General features: G+C 33.7%; 2 protein-coding genes and 1 pseudogene across 2 annotated transcripts; 1 reads left to right on the forward strand and 2 right to left on the reverse strand.

Annotated features, from left to right (window-relative positions):
* Positions 1-1,022: 1,022 nt before the first annotated feature.
* Positions 1,023-4,916, forward strand: LOC116105629 (annotated as a pseudogene).
* A 3,338-nt stretch (positions 4,917-8,254) lies between these two features.
* On the reverse strand, positions 8,255-9,029 carry LOC116105660. The gene has a single exon (XM_031392067.1). The coding sequence runs from the start codon at positions 8,799-8,801 to the stop codon at positions 8,454-8,456; it is 348 nt and encodes a 115-aa protein (XP_031247927.1). The 5' UTR covers positions 8,802-9,029; the 3' UTR covers positions 8,255-8,453.
* A 4,232-nt stretch (positions 9,030-13,261) lies between these two features.
* Positions 13,262-18,847, reverse strand: LOC116105649 (transmembrane protein 184A-like). The gene is made up of 8 exons (XM_031392060.1): positions 18,704-18,847; positions 18,543-18,631; positions 18,275-18,440; positions 17,837-17,910; positions 16,244-16,393; positions 15,770-16,055; positions 14,411-14,644; positions 13,262-14,300 (listed from the first exon to the last, which is right to left on the reverse strand). The coding sequence occupies exons 3-8, from the start codon at positions 18,428-18,430 to the stop codon at positions 13,950-13,952; spliced, it is 1,251 nt and encodes a 416-aa protein (XP_031247920.1). The 5' UTR covers positions 18,431-18,440; positions 18,543-18,631; positions 18,704-18,847; the 3' UTR covers positions 13,262-13,949.
* Between the last annotated feature and the right edge of the window lie 7,138 nt (positions 18,848-25,985).

Below are 25,985 nucleotides of genomic sequence, written 5' to 3' on the forward strand. Positions count from 1 at the left end.
ACCCTTTAAGTTTATTAATTTCATTAAATACTCCCAAAAAAAAATTTAAAAATTAACAAAAACACCCCTACCCACCCATAGTTGCTAGATTCCCGCAACCATTGTCGGTGGTAGCCGGAATCTGTCACAACGACCTGCAAAAGATCGGAATTGGTGGTTAATTGGCCGTTGACGGCCAAAGAAATGGTCGTTGTCTTTGACCATCGCTAACGATCAAATTTGGCCTTTTGGGGTCGTTGACGGCCAGATTTGGCCGTCGATCTGGCCTTTTTCGACCAGATCTGTAGTGGATTTGGCCGTAAAAAATCAGATCCAAGCACGTCCGATCAAATCCGATTGGTCTGCATCGTAACGCCAGATTCTGGCGGTGGTGGCCAAAATCTGGCACTATAGGTGAGTAGAGGTGTTTTTGTCATTTTACAAAAAATTTATATATTAGGGTATTTAGTTAAATTAGTAAACCTAGAGAGTTTTTTTGTTAATTTTTAAATTTTACCTTGTAATAATCACCCCATTCAACTATCCAATATTATTTTTAAAATCTTATCCAAAATAACAAACCAAACGAACTCTCAATATTTCCTAAATATCTATTGGTGCTCTTATTTGTAGCAACAAGAAGTAATAAAGTGTATGTAGGAGTTTGTACGGAACCCATAATATTGATACTGGATCAAATAATGAATGAAAAACCAAACAATAACACAAATAGAAGATTTCTAAAATGGTTTGAAACTTTGAATGCTAAATATAAATCATATATCCACTATTGTTGTATTATTTTTTGTGTTTTTAATTATTTATGCACTCAGCTTATAAAATTGTGAAAAAAGAAGTTCCTCACAGAATAATATATGTTGTAATCTAAATAAAAGTGCGGATAATATACTTATAATTTAATTTCATACATTTTTTCTCATAATTTTGTCGTGACATCTTATAATTAATCCATTCCTAAACGGTTATATTTGCTCGTTCGCCTATCAAATTATTAACTAATCCGAGTTGTCGGGACCGTTATAAAAAAAAAAATTAAAGTTTGCATGATTGGGTTGTAAGTTAATCGTTAACCTAAAAAAGCGATTTCCGAAAACCCCCCATCTTCGATCTGTCTCTTATAAGAGTGATTTCCCGACGTTGACCGGTTATTCTCGCCGTCCCCTATGCTGACGACGCTGGCATTGTCTCCAATCTCGCCGAACAATCAACTAACCAACATCACGGCCGACTTCTTCAAAGTTATAAATCATATATCTCCGATCTCTCTCTGACAGGTTAAAGTTTGTGCTTTATTGTTTAAGGTTATGTATGACAGTCAATAGTCATTACTGATAATTTTTGAAATGTATCAGTTTGATAATCAGTTAAATTTAGTCTTGTACGATCTGTCTGTTTTGTTTTGTTGCTCTCTCTCGAAGCTAAAATTTAACTGATTTTGCTGTTTTTAAAATCAATTTTATTTTGATTAAGTTTTCGATCTGTTGGTTAAGAGTCACTGATTTGGATAGTGTTCGACTGATGTGTTCGAAGTTAAAATTAGAGTAATTAGATTGGTTCAATTTTGTTTCCTTGGTTACTGTGATCTGATTTCCGCCGTGTGTTGATTCATTAGAGTTTTTTAATGGTTTCATTTATAGCTTTTTGAACTTGAGTCATTTGCAGCTTGTTAGTTTCAAAATATTATTGATAGTATGAGTGATTGCAAAGTGTTTGTGGTGAAAAATGATTGATTAGTTGCTCTCTGAATTGTTGTAGGTTTCTTTGTTTTAGTTTATAAATCTTACTGAATATTAATACAGGTTTTTAAAGTTAAATTCATAATTATTCAGTTCATCATCGGAAGCTACTTTTGGAACTTATTGAAGTTTTTACTGAAATTGGTTGATCCTCCGCAGGTCATGGGTACAGGTAGATTAGAAAAGGAAGGACGTAGGCATACCTCTACAATCCATAGATCGAGCCAAAGTGTGTAAGAATAAAATATTAAACCAGGGTTTTACTAAGGGTTTTAAGCAAAGGCAACTATCTAAAATAAAGAAGAAGAAGCCATGGCTAAACAGCTTTGTCTTCTTTCCAAGTTGCCAGTCACTCCTCCACTTAACCACTTGATTGTCTCTTTACCCCTTTGTACGGACTCATCAAACGAAAACAACCTTTTTCAAGAACAACGCAATGAACAAGTTCACAAACTCCAAATCCTCCTCCAACAAAACCGCACCGGAATTGCTCAAAATCTCCTCAAATCCCTCCTTCTCTCAAAAGATTCTCCCTTCTCTTCGCCCCATGAACTCTTTTCTCTTTTCTCTATTTCTTCGCCCTCCTTAAAACCCATTTTCTCCAATATGATGTTGTGGGTTTTATCCTCTGCTAAAATGTCCGTTGAAGCTACACAACTTTACTATTCTATTCGAAAAGACGGTAGTTTTCCTTCTTTTGCTTCTCTCAATGTTTTGCTTGAATGTTTGGTGAATTGTAATCAATTTGATAAGACTCTTGAATTGTTTGAGGAGATTGTCGGGCAGGGTTTTCGACCCAATAGTTTTACTTATGGTAAAGTTGTTCAAGCCGCGGTCAAATTGGGTGATTTGGATAGGGTTTTTGAGATTGTTAATTCTATGAAGCGGAGAGGAGTGAGTCCTAATGTATCTATTTATAATGTTTTGATTAATGGCTTGTGTAAAGAGAAGAAAATGCGGGATGCGGAGAAGGTGTTTGATGAAATGTGTAGGAGAAAATTGGTGGCGACGAGGGTTACCTATAATACATTGATTGATGGGTATTGTAAAGCTAGGGAGTTGGAGAAAGCTTTTGAATTGCGAGAAAAAATGAAGATCGAGAATGTGGAGGCGAATTTGGTTACTTACAATTCTTTACTTAGTGGCCTTTGCAGGGCGAAGAAGATAGAAGAGGCGAAAAAGGTTTTCAAGGAAATGAAAGATCATGGCTTTGAGCCTGATCAGTATAGTTTTAGTATCCTTTTTCATGGGTTGTTAAGGTGTTGTGATGGGGAGGGTGTGATGGCTTTGTATGAAGAAGCGTGTGGGAGAGGTGTTAGGATTAATATTTATACTTGTAGCATTTTGTTGAATGCATTATGTAAAGAAGGGAAGGTTGAAAAGGCGGAGGAAATTTTGGAGACGGAAATGGAAAATGGGCTTGTTCCAAATGAGGTTGTGTTTACTACAATTGTGAATGGGTATTGTCTAAGGGGGGACATGAATAGAGCTATTTTGACCATTGAACGGATGGAAAATCGTGGGTTAAGACCGGATTGCATTACTTTCAATTCTTTGATTGACAAGTTTTGTGAAATGAGAGAGATGGATGAGGCAGAAAGATGGGTGAAGAAAATGGTGGATAAGGGTGTTTCTCCAAATTTGGAGACACATAACTCCCTGATTGATGGCTATGGACGGATGGGCCTTTTTGAAAGGTGCTTCCAGATTCTTGAAGAAATGGAAAATCATGGGTTAAAGCCAAATCTTGTAAGCTACGGTTCTCTCATAAATTGCATGTGCAAGGATGGGAAGCTTCTCGAAGCTGAAATAGTCGTCAGGGATATGGAAGGCAGAGGGATTTTCCCTAATGCTCAAATATATAATATGCTCATTGATGGTAGCTGCATAGTGAGGAGCATTAAAGACGCTTTCAGGTTTCTTGACGAGATGGTGAAAAGTAAAATGGGTCCAACACTTGTAACTTATAATACCCTAATTAATGGCCTTTGCAAAATGGGAAGGTTAATTGAAGCTGAAGACTTGCTTCTCCAAATAACTAAAATTGGTCTTAGTCCGAACGTGATTACATATAACTCACTGATCTCAGGGTATTCTAAGACAGGAAATGCTCAGAAATGTCTTGAGCTATACGAAAATATGAAGAAGTTGGGCATTGAACCTACTCTAAAGACTTATCAACCTCTTATTATTGGATGTAGCGAACAGGGAATTGTAACTGTAGAGAAACTATTAAGTGAAATGTTAGAGACTAATTTGGCTCCTGATCTACCTGTGTATAATGCACTTATGCACTGTTATGTACTGCATCGAGATCTTCAAAAGATATTGGCATTGCATAGTGAAATGGTGGACCGAGGAATTCATCCAGACAAGGTGACTAATAATAGTTTGATTTTTGGGCTCTTAAAAGAGGGAAAAGTATCCGAAGTAAAAGATCTCTTGTCAATTACATGAAGGCCAGAGGATTAATCCCTAAAGCTGACACATACAACATACTGATTAAGGGATATTGCGAACTTAATTATTTTGTTGGAGCATACATTTGGTACAGAGAGACGCTTGAGAATGGTTTCCTCCCCAGTTTTGGTATATGCAATGAACTTATCACTGGTCTTAAACGGGATGGGAGGTTGGAAGAGGTCCAGATGATATGCTCTGAAATGAGTGCTAAAGGAATGGATGATTGGAACATTACTGAGGATAAAGCACAGTGATTACTTGGCAATTCTTGATGCTTATGCCCAACCTTGCCCCGATTTTCTCTGGTACACCATCTCTCTTGTTCTCAATCCAGAACTTGTTCTGGTTCAGACTTAGCTGGAAATTTTGGTATGAACATTCTTGCTTAATTCACAGTGAATTATTTTGTGTTTTCAAAATCATTGGAATTGTTTATATTGTTGCACATACCTGAATCAATGTGTAGTAATCAGCAATTCTTTCTTTTCTCTTTCTGTTACTGCATCAATCAGTCTATTGAGGGCAAAGTGGATCCAATCTCATGGATCTATCATGTTCAAACCTTGCTGTGTTTACCCATTTTTGATAAATTTGCAGTTTTAGTGATGTTTATTTCTTGTGATTACAAGCTAATCTAATCTCAACAGATGAAATTGTGTAAATAGCTATCATCTTGTTCGTTTGTTTAGCTTGGAACTGCTTGACTTGTTACTGGAAATGGAAATGATTAATTTATTTTATTAAGCATGTCAAAAATGAACTAGAATTATCAATTATATATTATTTTAACTTTATGATATTGTCTAATGATAGTAGTTAATTCATTGTGACAATCAACAAACACCACTTCGACCTTAACTATGATGGCCCATTGGCTTCACAAAATGGGTTTGGGCTTGAACAGATATTCATGAGCCCGGACCAACGAATCACCTATGAAACATCTATTTGACATACTCTTGGCTAGGAAGATGTGATACATAAAAGATTTCAGAAGTGATGGGAGTTGTTTCATACATATGACATAGCTTAACCTCAATATTTTCTTTCACGATGTCGATGTTGTGATTTGCACTAACAAGAAGTACGTATGATCTATGGTAGAGTCTACGCAAGAGTTTATACGAAACTTGTGAATTTGATGTTTGATCAATAGATAAATGAATAACCAAACAATAACACAAACAAAATATTTTTAAAATAGTTCGGCTGTTAAGTAGAAATCATACGTCTACTATTGTTGTATTGTTTTCTGTCTTTTTACACTCAAATACGACTTACAAAAGCATGAAAAAATAAGTCCTCTAAGTAGGGTAAAAAATTAGCTTATACACCATTACAATAACAAACTTGTAAATAAAATTACTTTAAAATAAAGAATGACACGTGGTATAAATCTATGCTCCGAGATTTACTGTACAACACTAAATATTTCCTTTCACGAAAACACAAATATTAAAATAGCGATATCCTTTACTTGAACGAGCAAGCCACTTGTGAGCATGTGTGTAACTTAAGTTGACATATAAATATTGAAACAAGAGGGAGGTCAATGTTTGGATGCCATGCCTGTCCTAAGTGGTAGCCAGATCTATTTAATAAAATAAATATATATTAATTCCATACATGTTCTCTCAATCTTATGATTCAGAATCGACTATTACCGTTAAATTTTGTCAATGGTTTTGACTTTTAAAACCCATGGATCAGGATTCAATCTCACTTGATATCATCTCTTTGAAAAATAACACACACTTTTCTGTGGAATTTAATTAACCACATATTTTTCTTGCTTTTTTCAGCTCACTTCTTATCAAATAATAATTCATCTCATATCGGGTATTTCTTAAGTTTATTATTTACATATTTTTTCACGACTATAACATGTATCATATCGCTAGGAATTTATCATTTACATGTTGGTATTACATATAAAAGCTTGTTCAATGACGAAACTTCTTATGAAGCATGCTTTTTGTTTAAAGGGATTAAAATGTTTTTGGATGAATTAAAAAAATGTCTTATGAATAGTTTTTGATTGAGAAATGGAAAATTTACGGAAAGTTTCATCGGAAAACTTAGAGCTAACTATCGAGACTATGGACTATCCTGACACATACTTTCCAAAATGGTTCATGCATGTTTTTTGCCGAGGGCAACAAGATCAAGTTGGTGAGGATTAAAATATCACTTCGTTTTTTTTTTTTCTATTTATTTATGTTCCTTTACCATTATGTATAAATAGATTATTCTATTTGTAGAGATACGGAAGAGGGGCATGTTCAATCACTTAATCTGAAAACAGTGTTTTAAAAATTATTTTCGAATCATAAATCTAACCATCTCTAAACTACCATTTCTTTTATGTTGTTGTGTGAAAGGAGCAAAATATAATTGATTTAATAATAGGCATTATCTGTCGGTTGCTGATCCTGGAAGATGCTTTCTTATTGAATTCATTCATGTTTGTCCAGAAGAGAAGGAAAATGTTAAAATAATCGGTTTGGAATTTTATCTTTTGAGGTGAGTCAGCTTAGTATCACTTTCTACCTGTAAAATGATGTCAGATTTCCAATGATTTTGTGCCATCTAATATTGAATCAAAAGATGGTCGTCGGGAGATACCCAATCAACTGGAATCCTTGCTACTTTTAGTTAATGAAATGGCCTTTCCTGTAAACATCACATCCATTTGATTTAGTATACCATTATTACCAGTTGAGAGTTTTAATTATTGGGGATGAAGATTATGGTGGGATTGTCTCACGTTTCTTTTCTTTTGCTTTTATTTTTCTTTTAATTCTCCATCACCCTCGTCAAACTGAAATAAATATGGGTAGCTGTAGCAGCCATTCAGCAACTACCCAAATGAAAATTCCGTGAATGAATGAATGAATGAGAAGCATTCATTTTTTCAAACTATTCTAACAACTTACTCCATATACACTATATTACCATTAATATATCGATAAAAATGTATTGAAAAACACTTCTCACAGCTTTCTTTCATAAACATGACGTGACAGTTTGTAATTGATCAAACATGATTCATTGTTGGGCAAACAGGATCCTATAAAAGCTGACACATCGTGTTTGTAAGAAGGTTTCTCAATGTAGTATTATTGTTCATATATATAGGCTAAAGGATATGCCAGCTGAGAGTTGATGAAAACTTTTGGACTAAAATTCAAAGGCGAGAAACGAGTAAATCTTTCCCTAATATCAAAAGATGTTTTAGGGGAAGTATTTGGAGATGGCAATGAGTCATCAACAGACAACAATAAAGAAGGAAAGACAAGGATGGTGTTGGTATGGTGTATGTAGTCAAATATAACAACAAGAATGGCCAATGGCAAAGTGAAAGTCACGGTTCCCTAATATCTTTATACATCATCATGCACTACATGCTCTTCATTCAAACTTACAACTTTGGGAACTGCATGCTTAAATAATTAAACTTTAGTCTATGGCAGCTCAACCTAAACTCTCACTTGAAATTTTCAAACTTTGAACTTCAAATTTCTCCAATCCCCTTCTCCTATTTCCCTCATTTACTCCAAGGAAAGGGTTTCCCTTCCACACTTGACACCAACCCAGCATAGCTTTCACAAGCCAACAGTTTTGACTGCAAATTTCGTCCCCCAAAACCATACTTACCATATAAAAACCTGATTGATTCCACTCCATTTAGTTTTTTATTGGGATGACCAACTTTTTTTAACTTTACATTTATAAATTTCCTTCTATCTTCTTCTTTCTTGTTGTCTGTGTCCCATAAGTTCGAGAAAAAATATATTTTAACAGTCATTTTCAGATGTGAAAGTCCTTTATTTTTTTTTTTTCAGAAAAGTAAAGTGTGGACCAGTAATTGAAAACTGTTTTTCACTTATCAAAATCTCAGAAAATTTTTGCATATCAGAACACAGTTAATGACTAATTACATTTGACTGATTATAACTCAGAAATTTCAGAATTTATGGTCTATACTGATGGAGATATAAGCAACTAGCAGAAGTACTTTCACTTGAAGACGACGAAAGAGAACATATTTATGATTTCTAAAGAGGAAAGTAGAGACAAATTTAGCTGGAAAATTACAAACTTTGTATATATAAAACACCAAACTGTAACAAGCAAGTAATAATTATCCCAATCACATAAAGAAACAAAGAGAAAAAAGAAAAAAAAGAAAAAAAAAAAAAAGAAGAATAACAATAATATGATGAAATAAAAAGTGGGGTTGTCTGTCTACCACTACCAGAAGCTGCAAGAAGAGCTGTGATGGTGGTGGTGGTGGAGGTGGTGGTAGTTGTGGTTTACAAGACGAACAAATCTTCTTCTCCGGTAGTTGAAGCTCCATCTAAGCCTTGACCAAACCAACTTGCGGATTTTACGAGCCGATCTTAACTTCAACCACATCACCCTCTTCACTCGTATAAGAGATCTTTTAATTCGCTCACTCACACTCTTCTTTCTGCAAAACTGGTAGCTTCTCAGAAACAGCTGTCTCTTCTCCATCATCACGTTGCTCTGCTCCATGTACCCAAATGAATCGCTTCTAAAGAGTGGGTTCTGAAGTTGATTTTGCAGCACCAAGGCCATGATGGCTTACAAAGAAGAGAGTGAGAAATGAAAATTTTGGTGAAAATCAAAAGGGTATGAATATATATATATAAGGAAGGAGAAAGGTACGAAGAACTTGACTGTAGAGATGGGTTTGAGTTTCATATAGCTTTGGGGTCTGGTTTTGGTTCTGGGTTGCTTATTATTGTTATATTGTATGCGAGCAGTGCGCCGCCGCAGAGGGTGAAGAGTGTCAAAACCAGAAATAAAAATTATTAAAAACCAACTGGTTTCTTCCTTTATAAACCAGCTTTTACACGTGGGTTCGGATATGTTTTAGATTAGATTAGATTAGATTAGATGGACGGTCACGTGCGTCTTGTGTTTTCTCTATTTGGGTTAATATTATTGGACTCCTATATAGTTTGAGAACTATCGTTCACCCCCCTATAAGTCTCGTTTATATTGCTTCTTTTTTGTTGACAACTTTCAATTGCATCATAAAAATTATAAAAACGATGAGGAAAAAGGATTTTATTTTTTATAGTTTATTTATAACTAATAACACATTGGTTTTTTTCTTTTATTGATTCTTTGATTATATAGATTCAATTTATTTACACTAAGGGTAAACATTTTAGCAATTTTTATTCAGTAATATTAGAGTCCAATGAACATATCTCCTTAAAGAGAGACATTGACTTATAATAGAGAANCTGAGAGTTGATGAAAACTTTTGGACCAAAATTCGAGGACGTGAAATGGGTAAATCTTTCCCTAATATCAAAAGATGTTTTAGGGGAAGTATTTGGAGATGGCAATGAGTCATCAACAGACAACAATAAAGAAGGAAAGACAAGGATGGTGTTGGTATGGTGTATGTAGTCAAATATAACAACAAGAATGGCCAATGGCAAAGTGAAAGTCACGGTTCCCTAATATCTTTATACATCATCATGCACTACATGCTCTTCATTCAAACTTACAACTTTGGGAACTGCATGCTTAAATAATTAAACTTTAGTCTATGGCAGCTCAACCTAAACTCTCACTTGAAATTTTCAAACTTTGAACTTCAAATTTCTCCAATCCCCTTCTCCTATTTCCCTCATTTACTCCAAGGAAAGGGTTTCCCTTCCACACTTGACACCAACCCAGCATAGCTTTCACAAGCCAACAGTTTTGACTGCAAATTTCATTCCCCAAAACCATACTTACCATATAAAAACCTGATTGATTCCACTCCATTTAGTTTTTTATTGGGATGACCAACTTTTTTTAACTTTACATTTATAAATTTCCTTCTATCTTCTTCTTTCTTGTTGTCTGTGTCCCATAAGTTCGAGAAAAAATATATTTTAACAGTCATTTTCAGATGTGAAAGTCCTTTATTTTTTTTTTTTCAGAAAAGTAAAGTGTGGACCAGTAATTGAAAACTGTTTTTCACTTATCAAAATCTCAGAAAATTTTTGCATATCAGAACACAGTTAATGACTAATTACATTTGACTGATTATAACTCAGAAATTTCAGAATTTATGGTCTATACTGATGGAGATATAAGCAACTAGCAGAAGTACTTTCACTTGAAGACGACGAAAGAGAACATATTTATGATTTCTAAAGAGGAAAGTAGAGACAAATTTAGCTGGAAAATTACAAACTTTGTATATATAAAACACCAAACTGTAACAAGCAAGTAATAATTATCCCAATCACATAAAGAAACAAAGAGAAAAAAGAAAAAAAAGAAAAAAAAAAAAAAGAAGAATAACAATAATATGATGAAATAAAAAGTGGGGTTGTCTGTCTACCACTACCAGAAGCTGCAAGAAGAGCTGTGATGGTGGTGGTGGTGGAGGTGGTGGTAGTTGTGGTTTACAAGACGAACAAATCTTCTTCTCCGGTAGTTGAAGCTCCATCTAAGCCTTGACCAAACCAACTTGCGGATTTTACGAGCCGATCTTAACTTCAACCACATCACCCTCTTCACTCGTATAAGAGATCTTTTAATTCGCTCACTCACACTCTTCTTTCTGCAAAACTGGTAGCTTCTCAGAAACAGCTGTCTCTTCTCCATCATCACGTTGCTCTGCTCCATGTACCCAAATGAATCGCTTCTAAAGAGTGGGTTCTGAAGTTGATTTTGCAGCACCAAGGCCATGATGGCTTACAAAGAAGAGAGTGAGAAATGAAAATTTTGGTGAAAATCAAAAGGGTATGAATATATATATATAAGGAAGGAGAAAGGTACGAAGAACTTGACTGTAGAGATGGGTTTGAGTTTCATATAGCTTTGGGGTCTGGTTTTGGTTCTGGGTTGCTTATTATTGTTATATTGTATGCGAGCAGTGCGCCGCCGCAGAGGGTGAAGAGTGTCAAAACCAGAAATAAAAATTATTAAAAACCAACTGGTTTCTTCCTTTATAAACCAGCTTTTACACGTGGGTTCGGATATGTTTTAGATTAGATTAGATTAGATTAGATGGACGGTCACGTGCGTCTTGTGTTTTCTCTATTTGGGTTAATATTATTGGACTCCTATATAGTTTGAGAACTATCGTTCATCCCCCTATAAGTCTCGTTTATATTGCTTCTTTTTGGTTGACAACTTTCAATTGCATCATAAAAATTATAAAAACGACGAGGAAAAAGGGTTTTATTTTTTATAGTTTATTTATAACTAATAACACATTGGTTTTTTTCTTTTATTGATTCTTTGATTATATAGATTCAATTTATTTACACTAAGGGTAAACATTTTAGCAATTTTTATTCAGTAATATTAGAGTCCAATGAACATATCTCCTTAAAGAGAGACATTGACTTATAATAGAGAATTTTTTAGGAAACGTCAAAGATATTTATAAGAAGAGTGATAATTTACATCCGTATGTAACCTAGATAGTTATAACAAATAGTGAATAGTTTGGATAATACACAGTTTCAAGTTCGACTCCCCCATTTGAGCAACCTTGATTTTAGTGGAGAGTGGTGACAATGGGTTACCATGCTAGTATTCCCAAAGATTAGTTAAAGTGTAACGTAAATTGGTCCTAACACATTGGTTAAAAAAAAAAAAAAAGTGATAATTCTCAAACTATGGGGATATTTATGATCAGAAAAAACATTAGATAGGTAAATGTGATTGACCATTTATATTAATTTCTTAGTCTTTTCTAACCTCCCCGAAGGCTCAGGGCCCAGAGCCAGATGGTTAGGTTGGGTCAATTCAATTGTATGCATCACTTCGGGTAGGGATAGTTTGGTTTCATTTGGGCAGTTCACATCAGCCTCTCATGTATGGGGGGATCCCACCGGTTAGGATTTTCCCGTCCTTTTCAATGTAAAAAAAGCCAAGAAGGGCAAGAGCATACAGGATTTGGTACAGAAAAGTAGAAGATAAAATTATCCCCACTACCATTGCCTAATTAAAAAAAATTACTTTGCTTATCCAATAACGTTAAAAAGAGTGAGACAAACGCATCAACAATACACATGTATACAACTCAACGCCAACTAAACTTAGCTTCAAGAAGGAAGTTTCTCCTTAATGCTGGAATCAAAGGCAGGTCCAACCACCTAAGCTGGTACAGAGTACTGTTTTTCAGGTTAGAAGAAGAGCTATACGTAATCATTTGACTATTCACTGTTTCTACATCTTCAAGTTTTGTATCTACTAACTTGTGCCTAACTTTACATATAAATGTCAGCTCTTACTTATGACCGAAAACAACATGACTGCGGTGCCTGTAATCTAGCTTCGCCTACCATCTCAAGAATACAGCAAAAGTTCAAGATGCTTGGTGCCTGTCATTTTGGTTCACTTGAAAAGGAAACCACTTCTCTGTGCTTGAAATTTAATATTACCTATAACATTTCATCAACAGTGGAAAAGCAAAATATACACATTTTAAATCCTCAAGTGTCCAAAAAAGATCCTCTTATATATCATATATTCTCCTCTTGCCATAACCCCACCACTCAGGCGACCAGCAACACCAGCAGTTGGGCAAACAAGCAGGAAATCCATGCACTTGGGTTTCTTCCTAAGTCATATAATTGACTTCATTCAATCTAGCCAGATTCAATCCAACCAGATTCTCCATCTTGTCAATATCAATTAATGGTAAATTAAACAAGTCAACAATAAAAACACAATACCCAATTTACAATCTGGTTCCCACCAGCTTCAATCCAACCAGATTCGTCCTACATATCTTATATCAATTGATGGTAAACTAAATATGTCAACAATAAAAACACATAACCCGATTTACAATCTGGATCCCACCGGCTTAAATCCAACCAGATTCATCCTTCATATCTTATATCAATTGATAGTAAACTAAATATGTCAACAATAAAAAAACATAACCCAATTTACAATCTGGATCCCACCGGCTTAAATCCAACCAGATTCATCCTTCATATCAATATCAATTAATAGTAAATTAAACATGTCAACAATAAAAAAACACATACCCAATTTACAATCTGGATCCAACAAAATGTACAAATCATCTTCTGGCTAACACTGCACACAATACTTAAGGGTACTAAACTGTTTTTCAAAAAAAATACACTTCAAAAACAAAATGAACACATCACACCACACCAAATTCCCCATCCCTATTTCCTGGAAAGAAAAAATATAGAAAGGGAAAGAAAATAAAAATAAAAATAAAAAACAAAGGAAACTATATGCATTTAGTGAGTAAATACAGACAGAAGCAAAATAATCCAAGAATACAGGAGATTACAGCCACGTCCAAATTTCAAACCAACACGAGAAAAAGTACAAATTCAAATGATTGGTCTTGAAACGTGTGACGGAAAACAATTCAGAAACTAATTTTGTGATTGAAGTAATGGTTTAGCTAGTATGACAAATTGACAATGGAAAGCCATATGTACAATGGCGATGGCAACAGTAATGGACAACAGTCGAGAAATAGGCCAAGAAGTCAATTTTTTGTTGGAGGCTTGGTATCAGTGATTACAATACTTGAAACCACATGAGAGAGACAACTGAGGGCTTTACAATCTTAGTAATTTGACAGCACTTTCGCACACAATTAGACAAACAAGACTTTTCTCCAGGCAAATATAGTATCAGACACACAACTCTTTTGTTTCCTAGTATTGACACTCTTCTTACCCATCTGAAGTGGAATCTTCATTCTTGTCACCGAGTCCCAGTTTCGTTTGCTGCAGGAACTTTTGCAGGGTAACTAGACATGTCAATATCAATAAGTGACATGTCATATGGCACAGATAACGAATTTGAGGTATCTACAAGCAACGAAGACTTCGTTATATCAGACTGTGTGTATTCATTTTTGGGAGTGCTTGCAGCAGACGATGAAAGACTTGATAGCTGAATGTCATCCAGCTTGGATCCAAACATGTGTTTGTTTCTTCTCACAGCATCCATTTCCTGGCCAGTTGGCACAAAAGTGCGTGAACGGTATTTCCTTGTTCCCTCATCACCCTCACTATGGTTGTAGAGTACATAATCATGATAAGTTGGAGCAAACTGCACAATATTAACAATCATCAGCATACCTGTGAAAGTAAAGCAACCTAAGACATGGAGAATTAAAAACTAAAAGAGCTGCCAGATATAATATTAAAGCACTAATGCACCTGGTGAACAGTGTCATGGTAGAAGTCATTCAACTTCACGGCATGTGCAAGGCTTCCCGTAAAACCACGTCCGCCACCAATATTTGCTCCAGCATACTCCTTGTATGGGAATGCAAAAAAATGACCAACAGCAGCTATAAGCATCTCAACACATACTATAAAATTTTGAAAATCAGCAGCTTCATCTGCGTTCTTTATGAATCCAGACTTTGCAGCAAGAAAAACCAGAACACCCTGACAGAAACGAGACAAATAAGTTACACAAAAATATTCTACAAATTTTAACCTTCTTTCGTAGATAAAGTCTAACTTAAGACAGAAAATGCAAATCAGCCTTTAAACACATCCAGGATTACATTATGTATCTCACTGTCTTTCATCTAAAAGAATCAACAGTTGACGTTAACAGAACGAAGAAGGGAAACAAAAAAGAGTACCTATCACTTGACTAAGACGACAAGTCCAGTAAAATGATATATTTAAAATAACAGTTGACTTTCCATAAATTTTAGTTTGAATACCCAGAAATCCCCTGATATCTCTAATCAGTTCACCAAGTTCGAAACTGGGAACAAATGAAGGACCATAGAATCTTGGTAGTTAGGAATTTATGGTACATGTCAAGTAGATGGCTCTAGGGAACGTGAAAACCATCAAACCGACTCTTGGGGTTTACAAGAGAAATCTAATAACTGATCATGGGAGTCGGGGTGGGAGTGGGAGTGGAGTACTTTTTTAAAATTGCAGTGTTTTTAGTTGTCACAGAATAGCTGTCGTATCACAAATATTGGATGTACAAACACTGCATTGGATTACATCTTCTGAAAATTTGAGAAGAAATCAAGTAGTACGGGAAAGATAAAATCATCAAAGATTTAAGGTTGTCGCAGATTTTTAACTCCAATTTAGCACTAAAGGGAAGAAATTGTATCTTTTCATTAAAGATACTAGATTCGTTATTATTCAAAAACTTTCCAAAATCTATCAGAATTTCTAGAATATTTCCAAATAATTAGTTGTTTACCAACTCTTATGAGTGATGAAACAATAGCCCCAATAATTATTGGGAGGTCTATAGGAAGTGAAACATTCAATTTGTTGTAAGAGCATTTTTGCTCTGTCCTCCAGATGAATCCCTTCCCCTGTGTCAAACCTAAATGAAAAATTGATCCCTTTTCTTCACTTCTCGGATCTCTTCAGTTCTCTCTTCCTTGAATAAAAACAATTAATGCTTTACCCCAGCTGGGAAGACCAACAGTCCCCAAATTTCATGCTGTGTGTGGGTTTAAAAACATATTGCATATACAGAAAAATGAATATTTAATATGTAATGGTAGAAAGTTTAGAATTAAATTTCACCTGCCAATAAGTCAGGAAAACAACAGATTTGATGATGATAAACTTTGGAACGGGATTAAATGGATGAAGCAAATCTCTGCATGCCATATAAAACAATGCCAAAGCATAAAGAGCAGTAGTATACGAGATTGTATAAATGATGGTAAGGTAAAGATACGCCTGGTCCGGACTAAAATTTCCATCTTTATATTTCCCTTTTGCATAAAGTATGAGAGTAACAACGACAAGGATGGGCTTTAGGATTACAAATTGTAAACAGCCTTGCTTACACCTCCGTATAAAACGCCTGCATTAGTAATACCACATGTGCAAGTTTATCATCAGTAATGTAACATTTACGTATACGATCATGTTGTAAAGATTGTATCAGGAATCTTAGCATTTTCAAAGAAGTTTACAGATGCACTGATTCTATTGTAGAATCTAAAAAGAAGCATAACTTATTCATTGTGCCAATAATAATGGTAAACTCACCCATCCAGTGGTATAGGAGGGAAGCAACACGTCATCAAACAAAATGATGGTTTTAGAACACGACCACTTAAACTTAGCACAACTGCTCCAGGGCCACCGACCCATGCAAGGCACAATGACAAGAAATTATAAATGACCCAGGCTTCATAACTGAAACAATTCAAATAACAGTATTAGCAAAGAATGGTTTCTGCAGTACAAACCATTAGAAACCATAACTTATCACTTTATTTCTTTTGATAAATAAAGCAAGTTTTATTCCTTCAAAAGTAGTTCAAAGTCCCGTGACTGGTTAATGACAATGGGAAAATCAATCAAATAAAATTACAACCTTCAATTTTTCAAAGTAAAATCTACAAAGCAAACAAGCAACTAACAGCATAAATTAACCATAAATATGATATAAGTATCAATATCATTCCCAAGTATTGCAATTTTTCGTTAGGCTTCTAACTCTAATAATGATCTTTTGCCCTAAAAAACTTTTTATGCTGCTGCTTAGTTCTAGGAGCAATTCCCCCAGCCTTTGAGGATGAAAGGTAGCATTTTATGGAAGTCTGCGGTGATGGTAATTTTTTTGGGTGATCTGGAATGAGAGAGGACTTTTTTACGATTACTTCGGGGAGTCTCCCCCTCTTCTTTGGAAAAAAAACAATTTTTTGGGTTCTTAGTGTCAGTAACCGTAGAAGTCAAAGATGAGTCATTTTTTTTTTTTCATCCTAAAAATTTGGGAAGCTGCAATGACCTGAATCTGTTTGTCTTACGGTTTACCACAGCTCTTGTTTATTTGCAATGAGAAGCTGTATTCGGAGGTTTTTGCTTCTTGTATGTAGTCATTTATCCACTCAACTTACATATATGTGATATTTAAGAATTTGTTGGCTCATTTGGACTACATCCACCTCTTGTAAAGATCAGTTTCCTAAAAGAAAATAACAAAATAACAACGTATCTAACAGAATGATGCAAAAGTCCCAGCATTAATTTCATAACATCTACGGTTCCTTCTTTGCCAACTGAAGTATAGAAATACTGCAGTGACACTATAAACTCCAGTCTCTTTCTCTTAATGAAAAGAAGCTCAATCTGAAAACTCCAGCTACTGCAAACCGTAAACAGCATGCAATAGTTGAAAAAAAAAAAAAAAAAAAAAAAAAAAAAAAAACATAGGACATCATACAGGACACAAGCATATCCTAATCTTTGCCCATTTTACGTTTGTCAGGAGAGAAGAAGCTTAATGCTGTCCAGAAGCAGAAGGGATGAAGCCAAGAAATAGAACTGAGCCCATAACAAGCTTTAGAGGCACAGAAAAGAAAAGAGATGATAGAAATTTAAAAGACTTGGAGCCTAATCTTGAAGATGTGGAGCAATAATTAACTTGAAAGCAAACTCAAAGTAACTCATTTATTGATCAAAGTAAAAAATACCTAGCAATATCAAGCAAAACCTTAAGGGATACACTTGTTACTTCCCAATACAATAAGGATCTGACGAACCTCACCAGAAAGAGCATCTATCAACTATGAACAGAATAATATCTATAGTTGAATTACCACATTTCAAATTAAATTCATATATAAACATACTTACACTTCTCGAATGGAGTTGAAATATATAGCACTATCTGGTAAAACAAGGGCCAAGAAAGACATTAATGCATAGACCTGCCAAGGAGAAAGGTTCACATAAATTAGACAATATAACGACACTGAAAATATAAACTGTATCTTCCAAACATTCTAAGACTCAACAAAGATGCAACAATTACTTCAGGGAAATGTAATGCTACAAGGAATGCAAATTTTCATGCAATAAAGTATCCCATTGTCCACTCATGAAAGTGAAAACCATTTCTTATTAAATATAGAAACAACATCTCATAAAATCCATAGAAGAACTTGATAAGAGAAACGGAAGACAAAAAGAGATACAAAATTCAAACTATATTACATTCATAACTAGACTTACAAGCACGTGTAGTGAAAACATGTACAAGAAATGATTAAAAACAGAGAAGGAAGCACTTACAGGGACCATAAAAATGATGCGAACGATGTATCTCTGGTAAGTAGGTTCAGTGTAATTCAAAAGGTGCCTGTAGATGTGGAAAACGGCCAAAGCAGTAGCTCCAACAGTGCATATAAAGGCGATGATGTGGTAGTAAATGGGAACAATATCCCCCATTTTGAAATAACTAAACGCCACAATTCAAACAACAATCAATTAGAAGATAGTAAGTAAAAAAAACAGATTACATCAGAAAAAGACGATAAGATTAGAAATACGACGTGCTAACCTCGAATTGAAGTGTTTCGATCTCAACAGAGGCTGAACATTTGATTACAAATTCGAATTTGTTTGCCCTGGCCCAAGGCTTTCTTAACCCTAGGCGAGCAATCAATTTAAGTTAAACAAGTAATTGAATAGAATTGTTTTGACAGAAAGGAAGAGAGAAACCTTAAGGAGAAGACAGATCTGCGAAAGAGAAGAACGCGTGTATAGAAAAGTATCAGAAAACCGCGCTCTACTGGATAATGGCGGCTCTCACAGTCTTCGCTGGAAAGTGGAAACCCAAATGATAATCACAAAATTCACATTCAAATCCTGATGAACATTGTACTCATTATTATATTAAATAAATAATTAAATTAAAGTAATTAATGGTCGGGTTAATTTTTTGACCTCCCTTGAACTTTGGTTTAATTTTAAAAAACTTCTATAGTTTAGGAATTATCACTAACACGCCTACAAATATCACTAATCTCCCTTAACATTTTGTTCCATCATTACTTACCCCCTTTAACATAGGGCTTGGTCAGTTGTCCAAGTAGGGCTCACTTAACTTCACAAAAAGAAGAGTGCAATGAGAGGATTGGTTTCTCATTCTTGTAGTGCTCTTACCCAAGTAATGAAAATATCATGCGTATTAATATTGGTACAATAACATCCATCCAGTAAGAAGAGATGTATAGTTAATAACACTCATATTTGGGTAGCTCAAGTGGTAAGACGAATGCTGGAATATGTAGTTAAAGAGCATAGTCTCATGTTTGAATCCCTTACTCCCAAGATTTTATCATGACAACAGGATTTTATAAGAATTAGTCGAGGTATATACAAGTTGGCCTGAACACTTTATTTAAAAAAAAAGTATAGTTAATATTAATAACATTAACATAGTTTGAGAATAATCACTAATCTTGGTATTCAAAAGGGACATTAGTGATAATTTTAAAATTATAAAAGATGTTTACAAATTAGGAAAAACTTAGGGAAAGCTACTAGATAACAAAGTGACGGTTACAGTAATACTAATTACGAAATATACACAAAAATTAAAACGGGTAAAACCCGATCCGGTTTTATTCGTTTGAAAACATGCGGAAGACCCGAGAAGAAATATCCATCTATCCAAACTGGTGTGAGTATATATATGCTGCTTCGGGGGAGGTGGAGGTGTGCAAGGCCATTCATTTTCAGAAGACTGGCCTTATCTCTCAACTTCTTCTTCTTCTTCGCCGCCTTTTTCATTTCTTTCTTTTATCTGCTAATTCTACTCACTTATTTTACTTCAAAATGTCCTCTATACTAGGAGTATCTTCTACTCCCTTCTTGGAGGTCTCCGCTAAACGAGCTAAGACCTCGTCTTTGTTTCGCTCTTTACCGTTGGCCGACAAGTCTCACTTCAATGCTTTGATAGCTTCGAACAATAAGCCTCTGGTTCTTAAGAGCAGTGGCCTCAGCTTCGACCCACTTTTCCTGCTAATTAGGGGTAGAATGGTCAAATTGCCCTTAGGGAAGAAAATATCTAAAACTTAACAAACATTTTAATCGGCCTGTCGCCGCGGCGAAGAAACTTCTGTCGCCGCGGCGAAATTGTCCAGCAGCTTCCCTGTGGCTTCAACACCTCTTCGCCGCGGCGAAGCGTGGCACACTGAACTTCTTCTATTTTCAACCAATTTCAGGGCAAGTATTCAACGCAACACTCAATCAAACAATATTACCAAAAACCAACTCAAATAAGAGCAAAGGAAGAAACAACAACTACTTACCTCAAGTGGGGCGTTACAATGGTGGAGTTTTTTTGTAGCATTTTCTTGACTATCTAATCTCCATTGAGGTTAGGTAAATAGCGTGCTTGAGCATCTCGAAAATCTGTGTTCAAAATGAGCAACAACCTTGATATCCTCATTTTCTCTACTTTTCAGCCTGTAATAGATCTTATGGGAGAATCATCAAGTATTTTGAACCATGCAAGACTGTAATGTCCATTGAGGTTAGGTAGATAGCGTGCTTGAGCATCTCGGAAATCTGTGTTCAAAATAAGTAGCAACCTTGATATCCTCGTTTTCTCTACTTTTCAGCCTGTAATAGATCTCAATTATGGGAGAATCATCAAGTATTTTGATTCATGCAAGACTGTAATGTACATGTTGCTAGGAACACTAACGTGATGTGTCTATAAATCATTATGCATGAACATATTCTTAACACTCATTTTATATGAAGCAGAAACATGAAATAGAGGAAATAAAAAGTATGGCAGAAGAATTGGTAGTCCAGTAAAATGTACATACGCAAAACTATGTTATTCGTCACTTGGAAAGGCGAATGGTTCGGTGACTATATTAGAATGAACATAGAAATTATTACCACTGATAACAGTAATGTACCGCAAGCCCACTGATCTTTACTTTCCAGTATAGAATCATCTTGGCCTAAATAGTCCGGATGGTAAGACTTAAGACAGTCCCTGCAAGCAATGGCTATGACAAGTTAATGGGATAGACAAAGTCCTCTGTGAAGACACCATTAAAATTACCATAAGACATCCATGTGCATTGTAATGACCAAACTTTCTGAAGGGCAGATTAATGTTTTAAAAGTTTCTAAGGCAATTTCTTTTTTGTCAATAAGGGAAAAGAAATTTGTATAGTCAAACGTTCAAATAAGTTATTTCAGGCTTGTCAAACTTATAATAAGAATTTTGACAACATAAAGTGTAGAACAATACATATCTTTACTTGATAATATCATCTTCAAACTAAACGCACTCAATGTTTTCAGTTTTCTGATTTATATTATTCATAAAATAAAATAAAAGATAAAAACAGAACTATATATATGATGAGACCATCCGATACATGGTATACAATAAGAAAACTAAGGGAGGCAAGTAGGGGATTTTGAGCTGTAACAAGAAGATTCCAGTGGGTGAGCTGTGAGAGTGAGGCGTTAAAAGTTGAGTGAGGTGTTAAGAATCGGTTATTGGGTAGACAGATGGCAGTAAGGCTTTCTTAATATATGACAATCAGATGCATTTCCAGTTTATTATCGCCATTTCCTGTTTTATTGTTTGAGTTACTGGTTCATTTATTTTGAATTGTTTGGACACGCGGGGATCCAACAATATATCACCATGTTTGAAACAATATAAAACAAAAGAGAATAATGTATTTCAAAATTGATAGGATAGAGCTATTTTTTGGTCAAATTAACACCATAAAACACTTTTTGTACACATATTAGATACATTACAACAAGAAGTTTTAAGGAACCATTGCTCTTAACAACAGTTAAATATGTCACAAACTGGAAAGTAAATGCAGCATATGCATATGCTAAGTAGATGGGAAATATACTAAAAAAATAAAAGAAAACGAGTGGTAAAATAATACAATAAACAAAACCAATCTCAGAATCAGCATCAGCAGCCTCATTCATCACACAGGTGACATTTTAGCACACAGTGAAAGGACAGAACTATCCCTTCATTCCTAACCAAAAAAAAAAAAAAAAACCATTCTTTCAAAGGATCAACCAAAACCTGACAATTTTTGTTCTGAAAATCTAATTAAATGCTTCTTGAATGTTTTTCAAACTAATTTGTAGCCACAAATCCTAAGAGAGCCTCCATCCTTGCTGATGAAGCAGCAATCCTCGGCTATTGCTTCTTTCTTTAATTTCTTGCTTCTTCCCATCTTTCAAAAGCTCTCAACTTTTATCCCAAAATGTAATTTCAAGACCAACCCAAGTTATTGGTTGCCAAAAACTTCTCTTGAACCCTGCAAAATCGAAGAAAAATCAATGAGAAAATCTTGCAATTTCTTGAACTTCACCATAACCAGTGCGTAAACAAAACCCCACCTCAACAAAGAAAAAAGTTAAAAGTTGTGAACTTTTAGAAACTTTGATCATTAGCTTCTTTTGATTCATAATGTAAGCTTCGTTTGAGTTAAAGAAAAACCAGAACTGCAGGCCAAAATTTTTAATTTAATGAGCATTTAATGACATTTAAATATATATTCGTTGGTGGGTTTATCAACAATATTGAAGTAAGGTAATCTATGGAAGTAATATTACCTTTTATAGAGCCTTGAAATTTGGAAAAAAAGAAAAAAAGAAAAAAGAAAAAGAGTTAGATTAGAGCATAGTTTAATCATTCAAATGGAAAGTAACGTTAATTCATACATTGATTTATTGTTTGAATGTGTTAGAGTTGGTTAACTCTATTCAATGTTAAGGTACCCATTTTAAAGTGTAGTGGAAGAGTAACCAAGTTGACTAGGAGAAGTCAAGTTAGAACACATCAACATTCAAATGTAGTAAATAAAAAACATAACCATATACATGGTTCGGCTAAAATCTACTTTTCGCCTACATCCATGGGACCTTGTCCAGATCGAAGCAATCCACTAAGTCAAAACACGTTACAAGATATAGTTCAAAGTTGATTAAAGTTACAGCAAAAAGAACTCTCTATTCTATATAAACACATAACTTAGGAAGCAATGATATCGCCCAATTCCCTTTTTTTTTTTTTTTTTTTTTNAACCAAGATCTATGAATTTCCTTGAAAAATGATTGAAGAAATTTGAGAGAACTTGGGTGGAAGGTGGCGTGAATGGATGAGAAGAAATGGCTAGGGTTTCATTCTTTAACTCTTAATATAACAAAATATTACTTGTAGTTTCCCATTTTACCCTTGCATTTTCTACGAAATTTCATCTATGTCCCTTAGTCAATTACCATAATGCCCTCATTTTTATTAACTTCTCCATGTTATTTTACTTCTTTTCACTCCCCACTTTTTCAACTAATTATGAGTGGAAATACTATTTTTCACCTAATGAAATTTTATGGAATTTTCTTCACACTTATTCAAGATAACTTTAACAAAATTCAACTAAGAGTATTAAGGCATAAGTAAAGATACATACCTCAATATGGGCGTTACATTCAGTCTGTCCTCAGATAATATGTTAGCTAAAGTTTTTGTAACATTTATCGTTTCTTAGTTAATTTGACCATTATGAAGCTCAGATAGTTAATTTGCTTCTTTTGGGAGCAAATTTGATTGGATGTCAGAATTTTCTCTAGGGTAGTAAGTACGAACTTATTACTTTCCTTTCAAAGTCCGGGTAAGCAACTTATATTGCAGTTTGATAATATCGGATCAAAGTGCTTCTTTAATATCATAATACCATGTAATAGTTTTCTTCAATAAGAAATTCTTCCAAATACATTTATTTTTACCTATAATTCCTATCTTTCTGGACCATCTAGCTCCCATGAATGTTGATTTGATTGTCTGAGATATACCTTATCATTATACCGATGAAATTGTCTGCATGCTCAAATGTTCAACTAGTGAAACAAATTTTGCTCAGTTGTGCTTTACATGTACATGTTTAAAGTAGCAGGTTGATAATTAAGTTTTTCGTTTTCCTAATCATTAAAGTGCATCACAAGATTATCATTAGCATCATCAGGTCATCTAAAAGGCTCCAAATCACCACAAGGTTTTCACTTAAAATTTTTCGCCTGTGAGAATTTAGAACCTTAATTTACATTATAATAAATCTTTCCAAACTATATGACATAAAACAAATAAAAAGGAAAAATCTGGATTGGATACTTTACCAAAGTATAAAGGAATGAAAAAGGTTGAACTACAAAATTTTTTAAAAAAGAAAAAGAAAAAGAAAAACACTGGAGTGCACTGCATTGGATTGTGGTGGAGTTACTGCTCTGGACTGGAGTCTATTAATTCCTTCAAATCTCTCTACACCCTTACAATCGAGTCTGTTCATTCTTTGGTTGTTTTAATCAGCAAGTTATTGCTAGCATTGATGGCACGTAGGGGAAACTAATTGAGATGAAAGTGAATTATCTTATTGAGCAGAATATCCAGTTTTAAATATTTTATTTACAACTAAAAGTCCTTTATGTACATCTATGACGGGCATCCAATTAGTGTTATTGTAAATCACATACGTTCTTTATTGTTTTCCTCTTCTTGAGACAAACTAATGGGAACTAAAAAGCAATGAATAAGACACTAAAAAACAATTAATAAATTTAACTCTTTTAAGGTAGGAATGTGTCATCACATTGTTATTGAAGATTAGATATGGATCAAAGTAATGAAATGATGGATTCCAAAAAAAATTTTTGTCAGTGCAGATAATTGGACATGATTATGTTTGTTATTTATATGACATGATATGCGGGGAACAACAAAAAATCAATTACAATTTTTTTTTTTAGTAATTATTGTGTGTGCCAATACAAGAAAAAAATCATGTTTGTTATAATTTAATTGAGTAATTAATTTAACTATATGTAATGTTGAATAATGTTTATAAGAAATGTTTATAAGTAATGTTATAATTAATTAATTTTTTATCATTTAATAGTATTGTGCTAATGTTTATGTAGTAAATTAGTAATTACTAATATTTTATAATATAATTACATAACAATTAAGTATTAGTTAATTATGTAATGGTATAATCATTATATAATTATACTATAATGTAGTTATAGTGAATTAATTATTAAGTAATCATATTATAAATTTTTAATGTAATATTATAATTAATTAAATTTTAACTCATTTAATTAAGTTTGTACTAATGTTTATATAAATGTTATAATTGATTAAGTAATTATATTATAAATCTATAACGTAATGCATAATTTAATAAATTTCTAATATAAGTCAATTAATTAACATTAATTATGTTATAAATTATAAGTCAATTAATAAGTAGTATCAATTAATGTAATGCTATAATTAATTATACATAAATCAATAAGTAATGTGTATAAAATTATAATAATTAAGTAATCATTTAACTATAATGTATGTATAATTTATTAAGTATGATATTAACTAGTAGTTAAATTATTAATGTTTATCAATTTATCATAATAATTAATTAATTACTAAATTATAGATATATTTAGAACTTGATAATTGAAGTAATAACTAAATTATATTTACTCAATCAATATACTATTTTATTCAAAAATAATTCTTTTAATAACGTTTAAAAGGTAAAACACTTTTAATTGGATCATATTTCAATTCACTTAATTGATCAAAACTTATATTAATGTATTAAATATATAAAGCTTTAATATGGTTAATTATATGTAATAATAATAATTGTATTCATATTTATTTAATTGGTTATTCTAAAAATTTAACTTTTTCAATTTAAATTTTTTTATATGTAAGATATAGAAACTCCCCCTTATTTACATTTCATAAATTTCATTATAGTACAGGTTCCAAAATAGGTTCTAACAGGTTCTAAAAACAGGTTTCAAAACAGGTTCAACAGTTCCAAAACAGGTTCCAAACAGTTCTAAAGCAGGTTCCAAAGCAGGTTCCAATAGGTTTCAAAACGGTTCCAAACAGGTTCCAAACAGGTTCTAAACAGGTTCCAAA

The sequence above is a fragment of the Pistacia vera genome, unplaced genomic scaffold (assembly GCF_008641045.1).
Source record: "Pistacia vera cultivar Batoury unplaced genomic scaffold, PisVer_v2 Contig1168, whole genome shotgun sequence".
Lineage (NCBI taxonomy): Eukaryota > Viridiplantae > Streptophyta > Magnoliopsida > Sapindales > Anacardiaceae > Pistacia > Pistacia vera.

Bases quoted from the DNA above. Each gene is read 5' to 3' on its own strand.
- LOC116105660 (XM_031392067.1), bottom strand. From the start codon at position 8,801: ATGGCCTTGGTGCTGCAAAATCAACTTCAGAACCCACTCTTTAGAAGC.
- LOC116105649 (XM_031392060.1), bottom strand. From the start codon at position 18,430: ATGGGGGATATTGTTCCCATTTACTACCACATCATCGCCTTTATATGC. The intron at 16,394-17,836 runs GTAAGTATGTTT...GAATTGTTTCAG, and splicing joins TTCAACTCCATTCGAGAAGT to TTATGAAGCCTGGGTCATTT. The intron at 14,645-15,769 runs GTGAAATTTAAT...CGTTTCTGTCAG, and splicing joins TTTTCCTGACTTATTGGCAG to GGTGTTCTGGTTTTTCTTGC.